At 38.1% G+C, this 26,638-nt stretch overlaps 1 protein-coding gene and 2 pseudogenes across 1 annotated transcript; 2 read left to right on the forward strand and 1 right to left on the reverse strand.

The window, feature by feature from the left end:
• The first annotated feature begins 490 nt into the window (after positions 1-490).
• On the forward strand, positions 491-1,783 carry LOC133261146 (olfactory receptor 4C12-like; annotated as a pseudogene).
• A 16,555-nt stretch (positions 1,784-18,338) lies between these two features.
• On the forward strand, positions 18,339-19,271 carry LOC133261581 (olfactory receptor 4C12-like; annotated as a pseudogene).
• A 6,178-nt stretch (positions 19,272-25,449) lies between these two features.
• LOC133261147 (olfactory receptor 4C46-like) lies at positions 25,450-26,376 on the reverse strand. The gene has a single exon (XM_061439689.1). It carries the CDS (start codon positions 26,374-26,376, stop codon positions 25,450-25,452), a length of 927 nt encoding a protein of 308 aa, XP_061295673.1.
• Positions 26,377-26,638: the final 262 nt, after the last annotated feature.

Genomic DNA, 26,638 nt, shown 5'->3' on the forward strand with positions numbered 1-26,638 from the left:
CACTGACAATACACAATACCAAATATTGACAAGGATGTGGGGCAACAGGAAATCTCATTCACTGCAGGTGGAAATTCAAGATGGCGGTCACTTTGCAGGCAGCTAGGACTTTTTCACCATGTGATTCAGTAAATGTGTTCATTGGCACTTCACCTACAAGAACTGAAAACTTCTGTCCACACAAAAACTTGCACATAATGTGTATAGCAGCTTTATTCATATTTTCCAAAACTTGGAAGCAACCAGGATGTCCTTCAATAGGTGAATAGATAAACTGTGATACATCCAGATGATGGAATATCCAGTGATAAAAAGAGATGAACTGTCAAGCCATGAAAAGACATTGAGGAAACTTACATGTATATTACTAAATAAAAGAAGCCAATCTGGAAAAAAAAAAGAAAAATAGCTTGAGATTAGAATTAAAAAAAAAAAAAAAACTAAGTCAACTAAAAGAAGTTTTAAGATACTACTCCTACAGAGTTTTGGGAAAAGTAAGACTCATGTGTGGCAATGGCACCCCACTCCAGTACTCCTGCCTGGAAAATCCCATGGATGGAGGAGCCTGGAAGGCTGCAGTCCATGGGATCTCTGAGGGTCAGACATGACTGAGTGACTTCACTTTCACTTTTTCACTTCCATGCATTGGAGAAGGAAATGGCAACCCACTCCAGTGTTCTTGCCTGAAGAATCCCAGGGACGGGGGAGCACAGAGTTGGACATGACTGCAGTGACTTAGCAGTAGCAGTGACATTATTAGAGAACTGCTAAAAGGCAGAGTTTTGGTGTGTTTGACTGTTTTATGGTTCTTTTTTATTTTCTTTTTAAGGTAAAGCATTCTTTCCCTGAGTTTTTATTACCACACCACATAGATGAAGAATGAAAGGAATGTGACTGTATTCATTCTATTAGGTCTTACATAGAACCCCCAAATGCAAAAAATAGTGTTTGTCAGTTTTTTGGTCTTATACATGGTAACCCTCTCAGGCAACCTGCTCATTGTGGTTACCATAACTACCAGGCAGTCTCTGAACTCCCCCATGTACTTCTTTCTGACCCACCTTTCCTTGATAGGCACAATTTACCCTTCTTCTTCAGCTCCTAAGTTGATTGTGGACTCCCTTCGGGAGATCAAAACAATCTCCTTTAATGGGTGTATGGCTCAAGTCTATGCAGAACACATTTTTGGTGCTACTGAGATCATCCTGCTCACAGAGATGGCCTGTGACTGCTATGTGGCAGTCTGCAAACCTCTGCACTACACGGCCATCATGAGCCACAGGCTGTGCCTCCTCCTGCTGGGGGTGGCCTGGACTGGAGGATTTCTCCACGCAACCCTTCAGGTCCTCTTTACAGTCTGACTGCCCTTCTGTGGCCCCAGTGTCATAGACCACTTCATGTGTGACTTGTACCCTTTGTTAAAGCTTATCTGCATGTACACTCACATTCTTGATCTCTTTGTTGCTGCCAACAGTGCGTTCATCTGCCTGTTAAACTTCCTCCTCCTGTTGGTCTCCTATGTGGTCTTCTTGTGCTCCTTAAGGACTTACAGTTTGGAGGGGAGGCATAAAGCCCTTTCTACGTGTGTTTCTCACATCACAGTAGTTGCTTTGTCTTTGTGTCCTGTATATCTGTGTATCTTCTTCCAGTCACAACTCTGCCCATTGATAAAGCTGTTGCTGTCTTTTACACTATGGTGGCCCCTATGTTACATCCTTTAATCTATACCCTCAGAAATGCTGAGATAAAAAATGCTATGAAGAAACACTGGAAGAAAAAGTGACTTCAGATATTACTTAAGTATAATCATTAAATATTACAGATAGAAATAACAGAGGTACTCTTGTCTAATCCTCTTGATCAATATACCAAATCTAACAATGGGTTGAATATACTTGCAGATAGACACTTAAGCACGGATCTAACGCTTGGGCTGGAATCCTGACTTACTCTCTCCCATCGCACACTCTCCTTGTCACAACCTAATGCTTATTAATCATACATATTTGTCTATTAACAGGATATCTGGAATATCTTCAAAAACTAAAAAGTATGAATCTTGTTTTTGATGGATATTAAAGTTGTCTTATTATATAACATTGAGATGCTGGTTACTACCAATTATTAAAAAAATGTTTAATGATATTCCTTTACTATGGAGTCAGGCCTCAGTATAGATTATTTCATGAATTTTCTTGTTCATTAAATCTTTGTTGTATAGTGTAAAAAATACTATCCATGAAACACCTATAAGATTAGCATTGTATTACATATTTTCCATATTGTATATTGTCACCTTGCTTATTTAACTTATGTGCAGAGTACATCATGTGAAAAGCCAGGCTGGATGAGTCATAAGCTGGAATCAAGATTGCCAGGAGAAATATCAACAACCTCAGATATGCAGATGACACCACTCTAATGGCCCAAAGTGAAGAGAAACTAAACAGCCTCTTGATGAGGGTGAAAGAGGAGAGTGAAAAAGGTGGCTTAAAATTTAACATTTCAAAAACTAAGATCATGGCATCCAGTCCCATCATTTCATGGTAAATGGAAGGGGAAAATGTAGAAGCAGTGACCAGTTTTCTTTTCTGGGCTCCAAAATCACTGTGGACGGTAACTGCAGCCATGAAATTAAAATATGCTTGCTTCTTGGAAGTAAAGCTATGGCAAACCTAGACAGCTTATTAAACAGTAGAGACATCACATTGCCCACAATGGTCTGTATAGTCAAAGCTATGGTTTTTCCAGTAGACATGTACGAATGTTAGAGTTGGGCCATAAAAAAAGGCTGAGTGCTGAAGAATTGATGATTTCAAATGATGGTGCTGGAGAAGACTCTTGAGAATTCCTTGGACAGCAAGGAGATAAAACTACTCAATCCTAAAGGAAATCAACCCTGAATATTTATTGGAAGGACTGATGCTGAAGCTGAAGTTCTAATACTTTGACCAGCTGATGTGAAGAGCTGACTTATTAAAAAAGACCCTGATTCTGGGAAAGATTGAGGGCAGGAGGAGAAGGGGATGACAGGATGAGATGGTTGGGTGGCATCACTGACTCAATAGGCATGAGTTTGAGCGAAGTCTGGGAGATAGTAAAGGACAGGGAGGCCTGGCTTGCTGCAGTCCTTAGGATCACAGAGTCGGACACAATTGAGCCACTGAACAATGACAACAGCAACTGATTATTAAAATGCTTAATGATTTTCCTCCTCTTTGGACTCTGACCTCAATATAGACATTTTTTTGTGAATGTTCTTGTTGATTAAATCTTGGTTGTACAAAAGAAATACTACTTATTGCATGCCTATTAGACTGGCATTGTATAACATATTTTCAGTATTTTATTAGGCAGGGTCTTATCAGGGAACTGAACAGAGTAATTTGAACCAAAAAAGTTCATATACAATTATTAATTGTATCAGCATATTAACTATAAAGGGGGTAACAAGTTCTCTAAAAAAAAGCCATGGGACTGAGAAATGAGTATCCAAGCAAGGAGTTCATTTAGAATGTAGATTTCCTTCCCAGGCTGGGATTCCAATCTTTTTGAGAAAGTTTAGCTTTTGCCCATGGATGAATTAATGGCATGATTCGATCAAACTTGAAATTTGTAATAGAACTGAGATACATACTGAGATATGATTCTTTGTCCACATACCTTTTACTCATTAAACACAACTCTAGGGTGTCTTTTTCAGACAGTTCAGACAGAAATGAGGTAATGAAGCTGGAGATATTTATAAAAAAAAAAAAAAAACAAAAACTTCACATACTTTCCCATTGAACATGATCAGATGGTTCCAGAGATGATCATTAGTTCATCAGCTGTAACAGTGATCTCTACTCACATTGCACTTCATTGCTTATACTACTTTAACTTTTTTCTCTTGAAGTTCTAGTTCTTATATCACAAGACAATTTTAATTCTCATTAAAACAGTTAAAAAGCTGTTATTTTATCAACTCTAATTCACTCTTCCTCTGCATCCATGTACCCATGTTCCTCAGACCAGTCTGCTGCCACCACAAACTCATTCCTGTGTGTTTTTGTGCTTTGTTCTGTTCCTAGTCACTACTGTCAACAGTTGTGGTTATGCCAAACTACACGCACATTAACAATTTTTATGAACAGTTTTGATTTATGAAAATAATAATTAAAAACATTGGTATCTTTATGTTAAAATACCAACATATTATATAATAAGTGTTTCATATAATTTGTCTTCCAATCTTTAAAGTAAAAGCTTTTTCATATGTGAATAAATCTGTATAACACTTTGTTTTATTATTTTAAAATTAAACTTGGCACTTGCATTTCTGCAAATTCTCATAGTTCTTTTAAAAAATTAATTTTAATCAGAGTATAGTTGCTTTGCAATGTTTCTTAGTTTCTAGCTGAACAGCAAAATGAATCAGTCATACATGTACATATATCCCCTCCTTTTTGGATTTTCTTTCCATTTAGAGTTCTCTGTGCTATAGGGTAGGTTTTTATTATTTATCTGTTTTATACATAGTAGAGTATATATGTAAGTCCTAATCTCCCAATTCATTCTGCTCCCTCTCCCCCAAGCCTTGGTAACTGTAAGTCCATAAGTTTGTTCTCTATGTCTGTGACTCTACTTATGCTTTGCAAATAAGTCCATCTGTACCATTTTCTAGATCCATATGTAAGTGATATTATACAATATTTGTTTTTCTCTTTCTGACTTACTTCAGTAAGTATGAAAGTCTCTAGTTCTGTTTGCTGTGAAGTCACTTCAGTTGTTTCCAACTCTGTGTGACCCCATAGACGGCAGCCCACCAGGCTCCCCCGTCCCTGGGATTCTCCAGGCAAGAACACTGGAGTAGGTTGCCATTGCCTTCTCCAATGCAAGAAAGTGAAAAGTGAAAGTGAAGTCTCTCAGTCATGTCCGACTCTTAGCGACCTCATGGACTGCAGCCTACCAGGCTCCTCCATCCATGGGATTTTCCAGGCAAGAGTACTGGAGTGGGGTGCCATTGCCTTCTCCACTAGTTCTGTCTATATCTCTGTAAATAGCATTATTTCATTTTTTACAGCTGAGTAATATTTCATTACGTATATGTACTACATATTCTTTATCCATTCCTTTGTTGATGGACATTTAGTTTGATTTTATGTCCTGGCTATTGTAAATAGTGCTATAATGAACATTGGGATGCATGGATCTCCTCAAATTCTCTGGATATATGCCTAGGAGTGGAATCACTGAATCATATGGCAATTCTATTTTTAATTATTTAAGAAATCTCCATACTATTCTCCATAGTGACTGTACAAATTTATATTCCCTACAAATTTCATGGTTACCCTGTGCTTCCACTATCAAACCTAGGTCCTTTGCATTGCCTGTAGATTCTTTATCATCTGAGCCACCACGGAAGCCCAGGAATACTGGAAGGGTATCCTATTCCTTCTCCAGGGGAACTTCCTGACCCAGGAATCTAACCAGAGTCTTCTATATTGCAGTAGATTCTTTATCAACTGAGCTACCAGGGAAGCCTGTAATTGACAACACCATGTTGTAATTTTTTACTCCCTCTTGGGAGTCATTCAGTGGATCCTAAACTTTATAAAGGCAGAATCTAGTTCTCTCTCTCTCTCTTTATTTTTTTCACCATTGCAATCCCAGCAATGATAAACATGATTGATACATTCTTTGTGCTCAAAATGTTTATTAATGAATTAAAACACAAAGAATAAAAGGAGTGCATTTATCCTGAAATCGGTTTCTATGTAGCCAGAGCCATGTATTTTTAAAAACAGCTGTTAATAATGAAATGTTAATTGAAAGTAAACAGGTTAACAAAAGAATATTACTTAAAGAGCTCACATTAATAAGATAAAAAGTCTTACTAAGAGCAAACTATTCACTCATATGCTGATAATTATAGTTTCAATTTATTTCTTATCCTTAGTTTAAACAGGAATAAAAACAAATTGTACTTCCCCCTGAGGTTAGGCCAGAATGTTCCTTAAACTTGAATCACTTAAAGTAGAAAGGAATTCCCTAGTCTCTAGTACTATCTTTGGACTTCACTTTAGTAAATTTGATTATACACACACACACACACACATATATCCCAACACATTAAATATTTATTATGCATATAATACTGTGCTATCTTTTAGAAAATATTCAGTTCAGTTCAGTTGCTCAGTCGTATCTGACTCTTTGCGACCCCATGAATCACAGCACGCCAGGCCTCCCTGTCCATCACCAACTCCCGAAGTTCACCCAGACTCACGTCCATCGAGTCCGTGATGCCATCCAGCCATCTCATCCTCTGTCATCCCCTTCTCCTCCTGCCCCCAATCCCTCCCAGCATTAGAGTCTTATCCAATGAGTCAACTCTTCGCATGAGGTGGCCAAAGTACTGGAGTTTCAGCTTTAGCATCATTCCTTCCAAAGAAATCCCAGGGCTGATCTCCTTCAGAATGGACTGTTTGGATCTCCTTGCAAATATTAGTTCAGTTCAGTTGCTCAGTCATGTCTGACTCTCTGTGACCCCATGGACTATGGCACCCCAGGCTTCCCTGTCCATCACCAACACCTGAAGCTTGCTCAAACTCATGTCCATAAAGTCAGTGATGCCATCCAACCATCTCATCCTCTGTCTTTCCCTTCTCCTCCTGCCTTCAACTTTTCCTAGCATAAGGGTATTTTCCAATGAGTCAGTTCTTCACAGCAGGTGGTCAGAGTATTGGAGCTTCAGCTTCAGCATTTTCTTTTAAAAAAATTATTATTATTATATTTACTTTACAATATTGTATTGGATTTGCCATACATCAACATGCATGTGCCATGGGTGTACATGTGTTCCCCATCTTGAACCCCTATTCCACCTCCCACTCCATCCCATCCCTCTGGTTCATCTCAGTGCTCCAGCCCTGAGCATCCTGTATGATGCATCAAAACTGGACTGGTGATCCATTTCACATATGATAATTGACATGTTTCAATGCCATTCTCCCAAATCACCCTACCCTTGCCCTCTCCCACAGTGTCCAAAAGACTGTTCTATACATCTGTGTCTCTTTTGCTGTGTCACATACAGGGTTATCATTACCATCTTTCTAAATTCCATATATATGTGTTAGTATACTGTATTGGTGTTTTTCTTTCTGGCTGACTTCACTCTGTATAATAGGCTCCAGTTTCATCCACCTCATTAGAACTGATTCAAATGTATTCTTTTTAATGGCTGAGTAATACTCCATTGTGTATATGTACCACAGCTTTCTTATCCATTCATCTGCTGATGGACATCTAGGTTGCTTCCATGTCCTGGCTATTGTAAACAGTGCTGTGATGAACATTGGAGTACACATGTCTCTTTCAGTTCTGGTCTCCTCGGTATGTATGCCCAGCAGTGGGATTGCTGGGTCGTATGGCAGTTCTATTTCCAGTTTTCTAAGGAATCTCCACACTGTTCTCCATAGTGGCTATATGAGTTTACATTCCCATCAACAATGTAAGAGGGTTCCCTTTTCTCCACACCCTCTCCAGAATTTATTGCTTATAGACTTTTGGATAGCAGCCATTCTGACTGGCATGAAATGGTACCTCATTGTGGTTTTGATTCGCATTTCTCTGATAATGACTGATATTGAGCATCTTTTCATGTTTGTTAGCCATTTGTATGTCTTCTTTGGAGAAATGTCTATTTAGTTCCTTGGACCACTTTTTGATTGGGTTATTTATTTTTCTGGAATGAGTCTTTACCAACACCACAGTTCAAAGGCATCAATACTTGTCACTCAGCTTTCTTTATGGTCCAACTCTCACATCCAAACATGACCACTGGAAAAACCATAGCTTTGACTAAATGGACCTTTGCTGGCAAAGTAATGTCTCTGCTTTCTAATATGCTGTCTGGTTGGTCATAGCTTTTCCTCCAAAGAGTCAGAGTCTTTTAATTTCATGGCTGAAGTCATCATTAGCAGTTATTTTGGAGTCCAATAAAATAAACTCTGTCACTGTTTCCTCTTTTTCCCCTTCTATTTGCCATGAAGTGATGGGAGTGAATGCCATGATCTTCATTTTTTTTAATGTTGAGTTTTAAGCCAGCTTTTTTTACTCTTCTCTTTCACCTTCATCAAGAGGCTCTTTAGTTCCTCTTCATTTTCTGCCTTAAGGGTAGTGTCCTCTATGTATCTGAGGTTAATGATATTTCTTCTGGCAACCTTGATTCCAGCTTGTGCTTCATCCAGTCCGGCATTTCACATGATGTAATCTGCATATAAGTTAAATAACCAAAGTGACAATATACAGCCTTGACATACTCCATTCCCAATTTGGAATCAGTCTGTTGTTCCATGTCCAGTTCTAACTGTTGCTTCTTGACCTGCATACAGATTTCTCAAGAAGTAGGTAAGGAGGTCTGGTGTTCCCATCTCTTGAAGAATTTTCCATAGCTTGTTCTGATACACAAAGTCAAAGACTTTAGCATAGTCAATGAAACAGAAGTAGATATTGTTCTGGAATACTCTCGTTTTTTCAATGATCCAACCAATGTTGGCAAATTGATCTCTGGTTCCTCTGCCTTTTCTTAATCCAGCTTGAATATGTCATGGTTCACATACTGTTGAAGCCTAAGTTGGAGAATTTTCCTTATTACTTTGCTAGCATGTGAGGTGAGTGCAATTGGACAGTAGTTTGTGCATTCTTTGGCATTGCCTTTCTTTGGGATTGGAATGAAAACTGACCTTTCCAGTCCTGTGCCCACTGCTGAGTTTTCCAAATTTGCTGGCACATTGAGTGTATCACTTTCACAGCATCATCTTTTAGGAATTGAAATAGCTCAGCTTGAATTCCATCACCTCCACTGGCTTTGTTCATAGTGATGTTTCCTAAGGCCCACTTGACTTTGGAATCCAGGATGTCTGGCTCTAGGTGAGTGATCGCACCATAATGGTTATACAGGTCATTAAGATTTTTTTTTTTTATAGTTCTCTGTATTCTTGCCACCTCTTTTTAATATCTTCTGCTTCTGTTAGGTCCATACATTTTCAGTCCTTTACTGTGTCTGTCTTTGCATGAAATGTTTCGTTGGTACCTCTGATTTTCTTGAAGAGATCTCTAGTCTTTCCTATTCTACTGTTTTCCTCTATTTCTTTGCACTGATCACTTAGGAAGGCTTTGCTATCTCTCATTGGTATTCCTTGGAACTTTATTTTCATATGGATTTATTTTTCCTCTTCTCCTTTGCCTTTAGCTCTCTTCTTTTTTCAGCTATTTGTAAGGCCTCCTCAGACAACCATTTTGCCTTTTTTGTATTTCTTCTTCTTGGGGTGAGACTTTATAAGTGAGAGGCTAAAACTAGAGTATCAACTTCCCTCTGTTCCATTATCACTCATGGAACATTGCACAGTCAAGAGTCAAGTGGATTAACACAGATGTGGAAGTCAACTCATTGTTGAGGGAGCCCTGAACAAAGGTTCCTATAGTCTTATGAACCTGGAACAGGGAAAAGGATGAAGGAGTGGAAAGGGGAAAGGATTAGCAGAAGTGGGTGTAAGATGTAAACCCTATCTTGCTGTGCTGTGCTTAGTCACTCAGTCCCTTCCAACTCTTTTTCACCCCATGGACTATAGCCCACCAGGCTCCTCTGCCCATGGGGATTCTCGAGGCAAGAATACTGGAGTAGATTGCCATGCCTTCCTCCAGGGGATCTTCCCAACCCAAGGTTCAAATTCAGGTCTCCCATATTGGAAACAGATTCTTTACCATCTGAGCCACCAGGGCCTGGTGGCTCAGATGGTAAATCCTGTCTTATCAACAATTATATAAAATATAAATGGTTTAGCACTCCAGTTAATAGGCAGAAACTGGAAGAATGGACAGGAACCATGATTCATATATATTTTATCTAGAATATTCATAATTTATATTCAAAGACACAGATAAGTGGAAAGTGAAAATGTCAAGAAATATATATTTTGGAAATAGTAACAAAAGAAGTAGTGAAAGAACAGATAAAGCCAATATAGAAGAAAATAAACTTCAGGCCACAAATTATTGCTAGAGACCAAGAAAGACATTTTATAATGGTTAAATAGTCAGTTCCTTGAAATATAATAATCATGAACCTGTATGTATCTCAACCTCCACTGGTGATCTCAGTCAGTGAGTAAATGTTCTTAGGGATATATTCCACCCAGGAGAAACCCCATGGTTCCATCATTTAGAGTCCTTCATGCCTCAGTTCACGAAACCCAAGGGCTTGTGTGAATAGTTTTTTATCACATAATGTTCCAGACCAAGAATGCAGGCTGTTAATGTGCAGGGAAAGGATCAGTCAGGTGAAAATGCTTTGTTCATGGATGAATTCTCCAAAATATCTACTTCTAGGCAAAATCTTAAAAAAAAAAAACAGAGATAATTAATTCCTGGGAGCATTATGTCTTAGATAGAAAAGTTGGTTCTTTGTCATTTTTAGTATCCTCTCTAAACACTAAGATTCATGGAATAGATATTTTCTCATTTTAGGAGAATAAGAAAAGCTTATCAGGTAATATATTTGTGGCTCTTATTCTATAGCGATAGACTAGGTACTGAAGATCAGAAGATTCATTTTAGCACCTAGGTCATTGGGTTTCAAATTCAACATAGGGTTTTCTTTTGACTTGATTTTCAAAGGCATTGGAGCATGCTGAATCCATTTAAATAAATTTGTTGCATCTTGACATCTTTGCTTCCTGTAGAATTGTCCACCAGTGGGGACTTGAGACATATACATGATTTGACATTGCAAGTAATGTTTATTTCTTATTTCTAAATACTTTGGGCATTCTCCTTAACTACAAGGGAAACCACAGTAAGTGAACTAGAATTTCTCTCTCTCTCATTTTTTTTTTTTTGTTTTTTTTTTTTGTTGTTGTTTTTCTGTTTTTTTTTTTTTTTATCAAGTTTTTATTGTTCCGTTTTATTTCAAGGGATTTTTACAATTAAAATCATTAAAAATTTACTTTCTGATATTTTATGGGGATTAATTTTAGATGCCCTGGGATCTTTTGCAGAAATATTTGTCCTCCTCCCTGTATACGGATTTATCAATAATTTTTCCAGAATACGATTACAATTTAAACGGCAACCCACTCCAGTGTTCTTGCCTGGAGAATCCCAGGGGCGGGGGAGCCTGGTGGGCTGCCGTCTATGGGGTCACACAGAGTCGGACGCGACTGAAGTGACTTAACAGTAGCAAAGACAATTTTAAGTCTGCGTGGGACTGAGGGGAAGGTCAACAATTAGATTCTGTTTTTTTGAAGGACTTTGTCAGCTCATATTGAATTACAAATTGAGAATGTATTAGTTTATAGCATTTACAAAGGAAAACGTACCCTTTGCTGTGGTTGGGAATATACATTAAGCCCCAAGCTCTGGGGCACTTTTTATTCTGATTATTTTCAAACTTTCTTAGATCTTCTAACCAGGCAAGATCTTATTTCTGCTGAAGTGGATGTGGTCCCTGCAGTGTGACTGAACTTCTGCATCCCTGACCTAAGACTTAGACCTTTCTCTTAGAGAGTCAGGACACATGTTGCTGAAAATAAGAGATGAAAGTTAGTTGTCTTCATCAGTTTAAGGTGATTTCCACCCCTGCCTCCTTGTACACACTGAACTTAAGTCATCTTATGAGAGGTAAGTTGTGGTGGGGAAAAAAAAAAATCACTGCATTGGGCATTAAAAGACTTGGATTCTTATTTACCACTAATCAGCCATGTTTCCTCTCTGGGCCTCAGCTTCCTTATCTTTAAAGAGCATATAAATTGAAAAATGCAAGGTCCTGGTAGAATTTTCTTTTAAACTTTTTATTTTGTATTGGGGTATAGCTAATTAACAATGTTGTGATAGTTTCAGGTGGCTCAGCCACACATATACACGTGTCCATTCTCCCCCAACTTCCCTCCCCTCCTGGGTGCCATGTAACATTGAGCAGAGTTCCATGGCTATACAGTTCCATGTATTGATCCACCAGCAGTGTGTACATGTCCATCTCAAACTCTCTAACTAAACCTTGGTACTGGAGGAATTTTAGGGCACAAAAATTCTGAACTTGTTAAATAGATCCTGAACTCATTAACATCTGACTGTACATCACACAGTTTAGCCAAATAACTGCCATGGATTACATATGGTCATAGGTGGAGGCTTTGTCCAAAATCTGACATTGCTGATTCTAAGAAGTAAACTAGATCTACACTGGAAAGCTAAATTCCAAAGAGCTAGAGCCAGACATCCTGATTTTTAATACAGACTGTTCTATTTTATTTTTGTATCATGGCTCGGGCAAGTTATTTACCTTCTAACCACATTTCCTTATTTTTAAAGTAGGTAATAGTCTATCAACCTCATAGGATTGTTATGAAGGTACTGTAAATGGAATAGTGAATGTAAAGCTGTTAGTATAGTGTGAACACAGCAAAAACCCAAAAACATTTAATGATTATTATAAGAATAATATGGTGAAAATTAATCTCTGCATTCTATTAAGAATGAGAAAAAGCAGATTTATAGTAAAAGTTTGTATTTAATACTGTGTGAGTATATGGAATTTAAACAAGTAATAAAGGTTTCTCTGCTTGGAAGGAAGTTTGTCTGTTTAAGTTCTTGCCTATCAACTGCAGTATGAATGCCCTTATGAGAGATAAGAATTACTCTGTGAGATTAACAGTCTATTTCTCATTTCTCCAAAAATATGTATTATAGAGGATTTGAATGTTAATAGGCAAAGCTAAGTCTAGTACAGAGGAAGAAAATGATCATGTGATTGAGTCTGTCTGTTAATACAGGATATCAAAGACACTGATAAGATAGAACTATTTTTAACTTATGTCCTGATTACTTCAAGGTTTGCAAGAAGCTGAAACAATTAGTAAAATAATAAAAATGAATACTGGATGCTTGGGGCTAGTGCACTGGGATGACCCAGAGGGATGGTATGGGGAGGGAGGAGGGAGGAGGGTTCAGGATGAGGAACACATGTATACCTGTGGCGGATTCATTTTGATATTTGGCAAAACTAATACAATTATGTAAAGTTTAAAAATAAAATAAAATTTAAAAAAAAAAGAAAAAAAATGAATGAGTCACGTTTGAGATTTTCTATGCAATTTTGATCATAAAATCCAGCCTTGGGTACAGGTCTTCAGGAAATTATAGGTTCTTGGTTCTCCCAAAGGCCACCTTCTTTAGAGAAGAATTGGCAATTAGATGTACATTCCACTTGTTCCTCAGGTGTTCCCTTCCCTGAAAGGATTCTTTGATGCCCTGGGCTATCCATAAAGGAAACCACTACTCTGGGGCTTGGAACTCTAAAGCTAGCTTCTCAATGAAGAGTTTATGGGATCATCTGTAAGAGGTTTCCTTTCCACATACCTCATTATTCAACTTGACGATGTATAACAGGGATAACTCATTTTACTCTTCACTGCTTTTTTGCTTTAAGAATATATAAAGCAAATGAAGCAACTGACAAACAACTAATCTCAAAAATATACAAGCAACTCCTACAGCTCAACTCCAGAAAAATAAATGACCCAATCAAAAAATGGGCCAAAGAACTAAATAGACATTTCTCCAAAGAAGACATACAGATGGCTAACAAACACATGAAAAGATGCTCAACATCACTCATTATCAGAGAAATGCAAATCAAAACCACTATGAGGACCATTTCACACCAGTCAGAATGGCTGCAATCCATAAGTCTACAAGCAATAAATGCTGGAGAGGGTGTGGAGAGAAGGGAACTCTCTTGCACTGTTGGTGGGAATGCAAAGTAGTACAGCCACTATGGAGAACAGTGTGGAGATTCCTTTAAAAACTGGAAACAGAACTGCCTTATGATCCAGCAATCCCACTGCTGGGCATACACACTGAGGAAACCAGAATTTAAAGAGACACGTGTACCCCAATGTTCATTGCAGCACTGTTTATAATAGCCAGGACATGGAAGCAACCTAGATGCCCATCAGCAGATGAATGGATAAGAAAGCTGTGGTACATATACATAATGGAGTATTACTCAGCCATTAAAAAGAATACATTTGAATCAGTTCTAATGAGATGGATGAAACTGGAACCTATTATACAGAGTGAAGTAAGCCAGAAAGAAAAACACCAATACAGTATACTAACGCATATATATGGAATTTAGAAAGGTGGTAACAATAACCCTGTGAACGAGACAGCAAAAGAGACACCGATATATAGATCAGTCTTATGGACTCTGTGGAAGAGGGAGAGGGTGGGGAGATTTGGGAAAAGAGCATTGAAACATGTATAATATCATGTATGAAACGAGTCGCCAGTCCAGGTTCGATGCACGGTACTGGATGCTTGGGGCTGGTGCACTGGGACGACCCAGAGGGAAGGGAGGGGAGGGAGGAGGGTGGAGGGTTCAGGATGGGGAACGCGGGTATACCTGTGGTGGATTCATTTCGATATTTGGCAAAACTAATACAATATTGTAAAGTTTAAAAATAAAATAAAACTAAAAAAAAAAGAATATATAAAGAGAATAATGGAGTCTGAGATACAGGAAAAAGTGAACATTAATAATGTCATTATTAATGTCATGTAAAACTTAGTTTTATATGCTTCCTTAAAGTTTAATTTAATAATATGCATATTCCCCATCAAGTGAAATGAGGAATGAAAATGAAAATTGAAAAAGATTTTGTATTAAACTAATCGGTTTGTGATGCCGGGAGCCGGCATATTGCATATTGAGTGCATAGCGCATATTGCATATTGAGTGCAGCACTTTCCATAGCATCATCTTTCAGGATCTGGAATAGCTCAACTGGAATTCTATCACTGCTGGGAGCCAGTGAGGAACTCCGCCCATGACAAAGGTCATGAGGAAGGAGGCTTGGCATACGCAAAGGCGGGATTGAGCCTCAGGAGTCCCCCATCTACCCCCAAAACCAGAGTCTGCCTACTTTCTGCTTTGTGCTTTCACCTACACCTCTGACTTTACGGGGGGCTGTCCCCCACTACCTCTCTCTGAAAAAAGAGTTAGCTTACAGCGCCAGTTAATAATTCCTGGGTGTGACAGTGTTTAACCTACAAACTCCTTTGGAAATCCTCTAGCCTGCCTGAATAGGTTTTTCCGGCCACATGTGATTGTTCAGAGCCTCCCAACTGTGAGAGGCATGAGATGTTCTAAACTGTCTAAACACAGATTCTTTTGAGTAGTTAAAAGATTGATTAGAAATCGTATTGGTGAAGGGATTTTCACTTGTTGGGCCAATGTTTGCTGCTAAGTTTCCATATCCCTTACCTGCTGTGTTCCTGGCAGTGTATTGATTAATATAATTGGTGTAAGTAGTAGCTTTAATGTTTGTAACCTGGGACGCTTGAGTTAATTCTTTTCTTGATTGAGCCCACCTCACCTTTGCCCTATAGGAATGCAACTCTATCCAATGCTTTTTGGAGGCTGGCGCCTGACTTTAGAATAATCGCCTGACTTTGGAATAATCACCTTTAGAGAAAAATAAGTTTCTTAAAATGTTAACAGGCCTCCTGGCCAGAAGATGATGTAAATCACCTGAACTTTTGCATATGATAAGTTTGAAAGCCTGGCTTCGATTAGAATCAGGAACTGCTGTCCTTGCATGACTCCACCCCTTCCCCCATTATCCTCTATGCACAACTTAAGGTATAAACTACTTTGAAAAATAAAGTACACTCCTTTTTTGTTCACCGAAATTTGGTCTCCCCATGTCGTTCTTTCTTTCACCTTCTGGCTGAATTTTTCCTCTGAGGCGGGGAAGCTCGTCAAGCCTACTAATTTTGCCTGGGCTTCTAAGATCCAACTGGGGAGGCCTTATTGTCTCCTCTCCTTCGGGAGAACGGGAGGACACCTGCGGCCTTCGTAGGTGACGTTAATTCCCTGCTTTGGAATCTTTATTCAGCCTCTTTTCTTCACTGAATTTTCCTACTGAGCTATCCTTATTTCAGCCGCTTTTCTCCACTAAATTTCCTCACTGAGCTATCCTCATTCTATTACTCTTTATATCCTTAATTAACATTTAATTAAGCAATTGTTTCCTGATCTTCACCTACACCGTCTCTCCTTTGAATACCCTGGATCAGCCGGGGCTGGTCCCCGGCAGGTTTGATTATTCAGAGAACTTATTGGCTACAAGCATAAATGGTATAAGTTAAATGCAGAGGTCAATAATTTTTGCCTGGTAGGATAAAGGCAATGGCACCCAACTCCAGTACTCTTGCCTGGAAAATTCCATGGACGGAGGAGCCTGGTAGGCTACAGTCCATGGGGTCGCTAAGAGTCAGACACGACTGAGCGACTTCGCTTTTACTTTTCACTTTCATGCATTGGAGAAGGAAATGGCAACCCACTCCAATGTTCTTGCCTGGAGAATCCCAGGGATGGGGAGCCTGGTGGGCTACCATCTATGGGGTCGCACAGAGTTGGATACGACTGAAGCAACTTAGCAGCAGCAGCAGCAGCAGCAGAAGCAGGATAAAGATGGGATTTAGGGTAATTATAAGTGACCCATAATGCAGTCACAGAAGCCTCACCTGTCACAGTAATTTTCTCAAAGCAGTGAGCACCCAGTCCTGCCCCTACTCTAAGTGTAGCTGGTGAATTGATAACAATTTTGAATACGTTAGAGCAGTTACTTTAATGACATTCAGATATTTCTTGGGGTCCCATGATGTGTCAAAATACAATTCCCTATGTCTGTTTTCTCATGTATATTCCAATCAATTTAAAACCACATAGTTACAGCTTTAGAGCTCTAAGACAAAACATGAAGGTTATATTAATTTCTAGTCATAGAATTAGTTATGTAAGCTGTAGAAATTTGGAAAATACAGAAAAATATGGGAAATAAAATATCAACCATAATCTCACATTCAAAAGCAAATGTCCTCAATGTATTAAATTATTTTTCTTACCAATCTTCTATACATCAGTTCAGTTCAGTCACTCAGTCATGTCCGACTGTTTGCAACCCCATGAACTGCAGCATGCCAGGCCTCCCTGTCCAACACCAACTGCCTGAGTCTACCCAAACCCATGTCCATTGAGTCGATGATGCATCCAACCATCTTATCCTCTGTCATCCCCTTCTCCTCCTGCCCTCAATCTTTTCCAGCATCAGGGTCTTTTCAAATGAGTCAGCTCTTTACATCAGGTGGCCAAAATATTGGAGTTTCAGCTTCAGCATCAGTCCTTCCAATGAACACCCAGGACTGATCTCCTTTAGGATGAACTGGTTGGATCTCCTTGCAGTCCAAGGGACTCTCAAGAGCCTTCTCCAACACCACAGTTAAAAAGCATCAATTCTTCGGCCCTCAGTTTTCTTTATAGTCCAACTCTCAAATCCATACATGACTACTGGAAAAACCATAGCCTTGACTAGATGTACCTTTGTGAATGAAGTAATGTTTCTGCTTTTTAATATGCTGTCTAGGTTGGTCATAACTTTCCTTGCAAGGAGAAAGTGTCTTTTAATTTCATGGCTGCAGTCACCATCTGCAGTGATTTTGGAGCCCCCAAAATAGTCAAAAACTGATTCCACAGTTTCCCCATCTTTTTGCATTGAAATGATGTTTTAACATAGATTAACACAAATAATATTTTTTAACAGATTAAAAAAGTATATTGGAGAAGGAAATGGCAACCCACTCCAGTATTCTTGCCTGGAGACTCCCAGGGATGGAGGAGCCTCGTGGCCTGCGGTCTATGGGGTCACACAGAGTTGGACATGACTGAATCAACTTAGCAGTAGCAGCAGAAAAGTATATAACATTTTATAAGTGAAATTTTTGAATTTGAACTTTATTTTAAAAGATGCATATAAAATCTGTAATCTTTAAATATTAATTCAATAAGTATATTCACTAAATTTCCCCTATTTTTATATAATTTGTAAAAATAGACCATTTTGTGATTTTTTATTCATGTTATTTTGTACATAGACTTTTAGATTATCCTCCAAAATTGTTACTTCTAATGTCCAAATTATTCCAAAAAATTGATGTTCCATTAAAATATTTCAGACACTATGGCCGGGGAAATTTAATTTCTTTCTTCTGGTTACTCTATGTCTTATAAAAATAGTTTGAGATCAGAATAAAAAAAGACTAGGTCAGCTAAAAGAACTTTAAGATACCATTCCTACAGAGTTTTGGGAAAAGCAAGACTCATCTGTGACTTTATGAGTACTGTTAAAAGGCAGAATTTCAGTGTATTTCACTTTTTTATGATTCTTTTTTCTTTTCTTTTTAAGGCATTCTTTCCTGGAGTTTTTATTACCCACACCACATAGATGGAAAATGAAAGGAATGTGACTGTATTCATTCTACTATGTCTTACATAGAACCCCCAAATGCAAAAACAAAAAAAAAATACTGTTTGTCATGTTTTTGGTCTTGTTAACCCTCTCAGGCAACCTGCTCACTGTGGTTGCCATAACTACCAGCCAGTCTCTGAACTCCTCCCTGTACTTCTTCCTGACCCACCTTTCCTTGATGGATGCAATTTACTCTTCTTCTTCAGCTCCTAAGTTGATTGTGGACTCACTTTGGGAGATCAAAACAATCTCCTTTAATGGGTGTATGGCTCAAGTCTATACATAACACATTTTTGGTGCTAATGAGATCATCCTTCTCACAGAGATGGCCTGTGACTGCTACATGACCATCTGCAAACCTCTGCACTACACGGCCATCATGAGCCACAGGCTGTGCCTCCTCCTGCTGGGGGTGGCCTGGACTGGAGGATTTCTCCACGCAACCCTTCAGGTCCTCTTTACAGTCTGACTGCCCTTCTGTGGCCCCAGTGTCATAGACCACTTCATGTGTGACTTGTACCCTTTGTTAAAGCTTATCTGCATGTACACTCACATTCTTGATCTCTTTGTTGCTGCCAATAGCGGGTTCATCTGCTTGTTAAACTTCCTCCTCCTGTTGGTCTCCTATGTGTTCCTCTTATGCTCCCTAAGGACTTACAGTTTGGAGGGGAGGCACAAAGGTCTTTCTACGTGTGTTTCTCACATCACAGTAGTTGCTTAGTCTTTGTGGCCTGCATATTTGTGTATCTTCGCCCAATTACCACTCTGCCCATTGATAAAGCTGTTGCTGTCTTTTATACTATGGTGGCCCCTATGTTAAATTCTTTAATCTATACCCTCAGAAATGCTGAGGTAAAAAATGCTATGAAGAAACACTGGAAGAAAAAACTGACTTCAGAAAATAGTTAAATAGAATCATTAAACATTACAGATAGAAGTAATAGTGGTACTCTAATCCAAGCCTCTTGATTAATATATCGAATCTAACAATGGAATGAATAATACTTGTTGATAGCCACTTAAGCAGAAGAACTAAAGCTTGGGTTGGAATCCAGACTTACTGTCTCCTATCTCTCACTCTCCTTATCACAACTTCATACTTCTCAATCAATAAATACTTATCTATTAACAGGAAATCTGGAAATATCTTCAGAAGCTAAAAAGCACAAATCTAGAGTTTTGAATTGGTCTTATGTAATGAAGGAAATTTATGACCAACCTAAATAGCATATTCAAAAGCAAAGACATTACTTTGCCAACAAAGATCCGTTTAGTCAAGGCTATGGTTTTTCCAGTGGTCATGTATGGATGTGAGAGTTGGACTGTGAAGAAGGCTGAGCATGGAAGAATTGATTATTTTGAACTGTAGTGTTGGAGAAGACTCTTGAGAGTCCCTTGGACTGCAAGAAGATCCAACCAGTCCATTCTAAAGGAAATCAGTCCTGGGTGTTCTTTGAAAGGAATGATGCTAAAGCTGAAACTCCAGTACTTTGGCCACCTCATGCGAAGAGTTGACTCATTGGAAAAGACTCTGATGCTGGGAGGGATTGGGGGCAGGAGGAGAAGGGGACGACAGAGGATGAGATGGCTGGATGTCATCACTGACTCGATGGATGTGAGTTTAAGTGAACTCCGGGAATTGGTGATGGACAGGGAAGCCTGGTGTGCTGCAGTTCATGGGGTCGCAAAGAGTCGGACACCACTGACCAACTGAACTGAACTAACATGGAGATGTGTCAGTTACTAATGATTATTAAAAAAAAAAAGTGCCTAATGATATTCCTTTACTTTGGACTCTGGCCTCAATATAGATATTTTTGTGTGAATTTTCTTGTTCATTAAATCTTGGTTGTACAGTAAAAGAAATACTATTTATGACATGCTTATAAGACTAGCATTGTATTATGTATTTTCCATATTGTGTTAGGTGGGTTTCAGTCAGAAAACAGAGCAGTGATTTGAACTGAAAAAGTTCACATGCAATCATTAATTATGTCAGGGTGCTAACTACAAAAAGGGTAATGAGCTCTGTAAAAAAAACCCCTTTGACTGAGAAATGAGTATCCAAGGAAGGAATTCATTTAGAATGTGGACTTCCTTCTCAGGCCAGGACTTCACTCTTTGGAGAAAGTGTAGATTTTGCCCATGGATGACCAAACTTCAAGTTAGTGGTAGAACTGAGACACATACTGAGATATGACTCTTTGTCCACATATGTTTACTCATTACACACAACTCTAGGGTGTCTTTTCCAGACAGTCTGGACAGAAATGAGGTAATTAAACTGGTGATATTTATTAAAAAAAAAAAAAAAACAAAAAAACAAAAAAAAAACTTCACATAGTTTCCCATTGAGCATGATCAGATGGTCCCAGAGATGACCATTAGTTCATCAGCTGTAACAGTGATCTCTACTCACATTGCACTTCATTGCTTATGCTACTTTAACTTTTTTCTCTTAAAGTTGTAGTTCTTATATCACAAGACAATTTTAATTATCCTTAAAACAGTTAAAAAACTATTCTTTTATCAGTTCTTTTTCACTCTTCCTTTGCATCTATGTACCCATATTCCTCAGACCGGTATGTTTTTGTGCTTTGTTCTGTTGCTAGTCATTGCTGTCAACAGTTGTGGTTATGCAAAACTACACTCACATTTACAATTTTTATGAACAGTTTTGATTTATGAAAATAATAATTGAAAACTTTGGTATCTTTACGTTAAGGTGCCAGCAACATATTATGTAATACTTACATCATATAATTTGGCTTCTAATTTTTAAAATAAATCTGTATAACACTTTATTTTATTAGTTTTTAAAAATTAAAGTTGGCACAAACATTTCTACAAATCCTCATAATTCTTTTTTTAAATTAATTTTAATCAGAGTATAGTTGCTCTACAATATTGTGTTAGTTTCTTGCTCTACAGAAAAATGAATCAATCATACATATACGTAAATCCCTTCCTTTTTGGATTTCCTTTCCAAACTAAATAGAGTTCTCTGAGTTATACAGTGGGTTCTTATTATTTGTTTTATGCATAGTAGAGTGTATATGTCAGTCCCAATCTCCCAATTCTTTCCACTCCCCCTTCCCCACTTTGTAACCATAATTTTGTTCTCTATATGTGTGACTCTATTTTTGCTTTGCAAATAAGTTCATCTGTACCATTTTTTAGATTACACATGTAAGTGATATTATTCAGTTTGTTTTCCTCTTTCTGACTTCACTCTGTATGAGAGTCTCTAGGTGCATCCACATCTCTGTGAATGGCACTATTTCATTTTTTATAATATTCCATTGTGTATATATATACCACGTATTCTTTATCCATTCCTCTGTTGATAGATGTTTAGGTTGCTTCTATGTCCTGGCTATTGTAAATAGTGCTGTAATGAACACTGGGGTGCATGCATCCCTTCAAATTGTGGTTTTCTCTGGATATATTCCTTGGAGTTGGATCACTGAATCATATGGTAGTTTTAGTTTTTTTAAGGGACCTCATACTGATTTTCATAGCAGCTGTACAAATTTCTATTCCCCACACATTTCATGGTACCTTGTCCTTCCACTACTTTATAATTTATAACACCTTGTTGTAATTTTTTACTCCCTCTTGGGAGTTTCTCAATGAATCTTAAGCTTTTTGAAGGCAGAATCCAGGTCTCTCTCTCTCTCTCTCTTTTTTTTTAAACCATTGAAACCCTAGCAATTATCAATGTCTGATACATTCTGTGTGCCCCAAATGTTTGTTACCTAATGAATTAAGACAAAAAAGAATAAAAGGAGTGCATTTATCTTGAAATTGCTTTGTACGTAGACAGAGCCATGTATTTTTAAAAACAGATTGTAATAATGAAATGTTACTGAAAAGTAAATAGGTTAACTGAAGAATATAGCTTAAAGAGCTCGTATTAATAAGATAAAAACGTCTTGCTCAGAGCAGAAAGAATATTAAGGTAAACTATTCATCCATATGCTGAGAAGTATAGTTTAAATTTCTTTCTCATCCTCAGTTTAAACAGGAATTAAGCAAATTGTAGTTCCCCCTGAGGTCAAGCAAGACTTTTCCTTGAAGGTGAATCAACTTAAAGTATAAGTGAATTCCCTAGCCTCTCGTACTACTTTTTGGACTTCATTTTAGCTTATTTAATTGTTTCCTTTATATATTTACCCACACATTCAATATTTATCATGCATATGATATTGTGCTATCTTGTACAAACTATTGCTATATAGTAGGCATGTACTTTATGGTACTTTACAGAGTGTGACTGTATATGTCAAAAATAGAAATTCTTTTCTGACATCAAAATGTTATTTTATTTGAGTCATTACTCTTTCTGATGTGTTACCAGCAGAGCATGGGTTATATGAGCAATACTACATGGTGTTGAAGGCTACAAGGAAATTTGGAAATGGTGTAATATTCCTTATCTACCCCTCAGAGGTAGACAGGGCCAGTGCATTTATAGCATTAAATAGTTACATACTATAATATTGCAGGTACCATGTGACTATCAATTGTGATATATAAAAACAAGCACAGTTATTAATGACAAATTATTAGATTTTTAGTGATAATGATCTAAAATATACACTATTAAGCACAGGTCCTGGCTCAGTACATGGTTAGTAGTACAGTTATCTAAACATTCTGTCTTCATTGCCTGGAAGTTAATTGATGTTCAGTGCCTGACCTAGGAAATTAGTCAATTTTGATTACTGGCTTGCCAATACATCTGCTTTGATGCTTTCCTCTTTTTGACACTTTTTAATACTTTCCTTTTTCTGCTTCCCAGGTGGTGCCAGTGGCAAAGAATCTGCCTGACAATGCAGGATATTCAAGAGACACAGTTTCAATCCCTGGGTCAGGAAGATTCCCCTGGAGTAGGAATGGCAACCCACTCCACTATTCTTGTTTGGGAATCACATGGACAGAGAGGGACCTACACTCCATGGGGTTACAAAGAATTGTACAGGATTGAGCATGTATGTATGCACACATATCTTTATGCATACCTCCTTTGGTTTATTATAGAGAATATTTGTTATTGTTCAGTCACCCAGTTATGTCCAACTCTTTGCAATGCCATGGACTGCAGCACACCAGGCCTCCCTGTCCCTCATCATAACCCAGAGTTTGCTCAAGTTGATGTTTATTGAATCAGTGATGCCACACAGCCATCACATCCTCTGATGCCCTCTTCTTCTTTGCCCTCAATCTCTCCCATCATCAGGGACTTTTCCAATGAGTTGTCTCGAGTTTCAGCTTCATTATCAGTCCTTCAAGTGAATATTCATGATTGATCTCTCTTAAGAATGACTGGTTTGATCTCCTTTCTGTCCAAGGGACTTTTAGGAGTCTGGAGTCTTCTCCAGAACCACAGCTTGAAGACATCGATTCTTTGGCATCCTGCCTTCTTTATGGTACAGATCTCACAATCGTATGTGACCACTGGGAAGACCATAGCCTTGACTCTCTGGACGTTTGTTGGCAGAGTAATGTCTCTGCTTTTTAATACACTGTCTAGTTAGTCATAGCTTTTCTTCCAAGAATCAAGTGTCTTTTAATTTCATGGCTGAAGTCACCAACTGCAGTGATTTTGGAACCCAAGAAAATAAAGTCTGTCACTGTTTTCATTGTTTCCCCTCGTATTTGCCATGAAGTGATGGGACCAGATGCCATGATCTTAGTTTTCTAAATGTTGAGTTTTAAGATGACTTTTTCAGTCTCTTCTTTCAATTTCATCAAGAGGATCTTCAGTTCTTCTTCACTTTCTGCCATAAGGGTGGTGTCATCTGCATATCTGAGGTTATTGATATTTCTCCCAGCAATCTTAATTCCAGCTTGTGCTTCATCGAGCCTAGCATTTCATGTGATTTACTCTGCATAGAAGTTAAATAAGCAGGGTGACAATATACAGCCTTGACCTACTCCTTTCTGAATTTGGAACCAGTCCATTGTTCCATGCCAGTTCTAACTGTTGCTTCTTGATCTGCATACATATTTCTCAGAAAGCAGTTAAGGTAGTCTGGTATTCCCACATCTTGATGATTATTATATGTCAGGCAAATACTTTGTATAATATAACTACATATATAATAAATAAAATTCCTGTCTAATATCAAAATGTTCTTTTGAGTCATTTTTTTATGATTATTTTTCAACCTAAGGTGGTGTCATGAGCAGTACTAGACATTCTGAAACCTACAATAAAATAGGGAAAAATTGTGCAATCTTCATTCAACTGTTACAGAAGTTCAATGATGCATTGCCTTTATAGCTATGAAATAAGTATATACTATATAATGTGACAGTCAACATACCACTGTCAACAATGGTATATAGAGTTACTAGTGAAAATTAATGCAAAAAGAAAAATAATTAAATCTTGCCATTTGTGACAATAGGAATGGATCTAGAGGGTATTATACTGGTATATTGTGGCCAGAATACTGGATTGGGTAGCCATTCCCTTCTCCAGGGTATCTTCTCAACCCAGTGATTGAACCCAGGTCTCTCACATTTCAGACAGATTCTCTACCAGCTGAGCAACTATTAATTATATTACCTTTCCATCATAATTACAGGAGAGTGCAATTAAGATTATGGTCTGGAAAATCAATCATATTCTTATTACTGTCTCTTCAGTATGTCTGTTTTAATATCTTACCCTTTCTGCATATTTCCTCACTTTCCTGCTTCTTAGGATTCCTGTAAAGATTACTGCTCAAAACCAAACTACTTAGCATTTTAAAAATTTTATTAGAAAGAAAGTCTATGAATTCACATTCATGGTTGCTGTTGTAAAACTTAATGTCAATTTGGTAGAATTTTCTATGTATGAAATAAATAGTACTGGGTTATATTTTTCTCCTTTTGTGCAGCTATTTCTGTTCCATTCAATGAAAAATACTATAATTTTATGTAGTTAATTTCTTTATCCCTTAAGTAGTTCTTACTGAGCTCATCCAACATGTCATTTTGACATTTGCCTGGTGGGCTACATAGTCCGTGGTGTCACAAAGAGTCAGACACAACCGAGCGACTAACACTAATCAGTGTTGAGTTCTAGGTACATTTATCTGTCAGCTGAAATAACTTTTCTACTGCATAATTTCTTAATGGCATTTTTCATCTGGTCATTTCTCAAGGTATATATTAAGGGATTTAACATGGGAGTTATCATAGTGTGGAATACAGCAACTGCTTTATCAATAGGTAAAGTAGCTGCAGGTCTCATGTACACAAATGTGCAGGGCACAAAGAATAAGACAACCACTGTGACATGGGAGATGCAGGTGGAGAGGGCTTTGTGTCCTGCCTCCAAACTGTAGGTCTTTAGGGAGTAAAGGATGGCCACATAGGAGACAAGCAAGAGAAAGAAGTTTAACAGACAGATTAAACCACTGTTGGCAGCAACAAAGAGCCCTAGAGTGTTTGTATCAGTGAAAGCAAGTTTGAGCAAAGGGTTCAGATCACACATAAAGTGATTTATGACATTTGAGCCACAGAAGGGTAAGTGGAAAATAAAGAGGATCTGTATGAATCCATGAAGAAAGCCTCCCACCCATGCCACTCCCACTAGGAGCCCACACACCCACCAGTTCATGATGGTTGTATAGTGCAAGGGCTTGTAGATGGCCACATAGCAGTCATAGGCCATCACAGTGAGCAGGATTATCTCAGCACCTCCAAAGAAATGTTCCCCAAAGATTTGGGTCATGCAACCATTAAATAGGATAGTCTTCTTTTCATACCGTGAATCTGCAATCAGTTTGGGGGTACTTACAGAGGAATAGCAGGCATCAACAAAGGAGAGATGGGCCAGGACAAAGTACATGGGAGACCTCAGTGATGAACTGACATTTATGGTGACCACAATGAGCACATTTGCTACCACAGTGGTGAGGTAGATGACCAGAAACATAGCAAATACAATTTTCTGCATCTTTGGATTCTCTGTGAGCCCCAGTAGAACAAACTCTGTCATGTTCCTGTTCTCCATGTGTTTCATAATGGTTCATTTCATTACCTTAAAGAAAACCACAATTTTCATTCATGCAACTTTGAATTTATTACACTCCATTCCAATAAGTGATAAATGCCCAGGATACAATGAGTGTGGATTCTTTTGAGTTTATTTGACAAATAAAACATTCTAAGATTTTAAGATTACTCCTGTAACCACATGAGGGAGAGCTTTATCTTCTGAGATATCTCAAGTTACTACTAAACTGAAGTAGATTTCCCAAATAATGGCAGATATG

The sequence above is a fragment of the Bos javanicus genome, chromosome 15 (assembly GCF_032452875.1).
Source record: "Bos javanicus breed banteng chromosome 15, ARS-OSU_banteng_1.0, whole genome shotgun sequence".
In the NCBI taxonomy this organism is placed as follows: Eukaryota; Metazoa; Chordata; class Mammalia; order Artiodactyla; family Bovidae; genus Bos; species Bos javanicus.

Bases quoted from the DNA above. Each gene is read 5' to 3' on its own strand.
- LOC133261147 (XM_061439689.1), bottom strand. From the start codon at position 26,376: ATGGAGAACAGGAACATGACAGAGTTTGTTCTACTGGGGCTCACAGAG.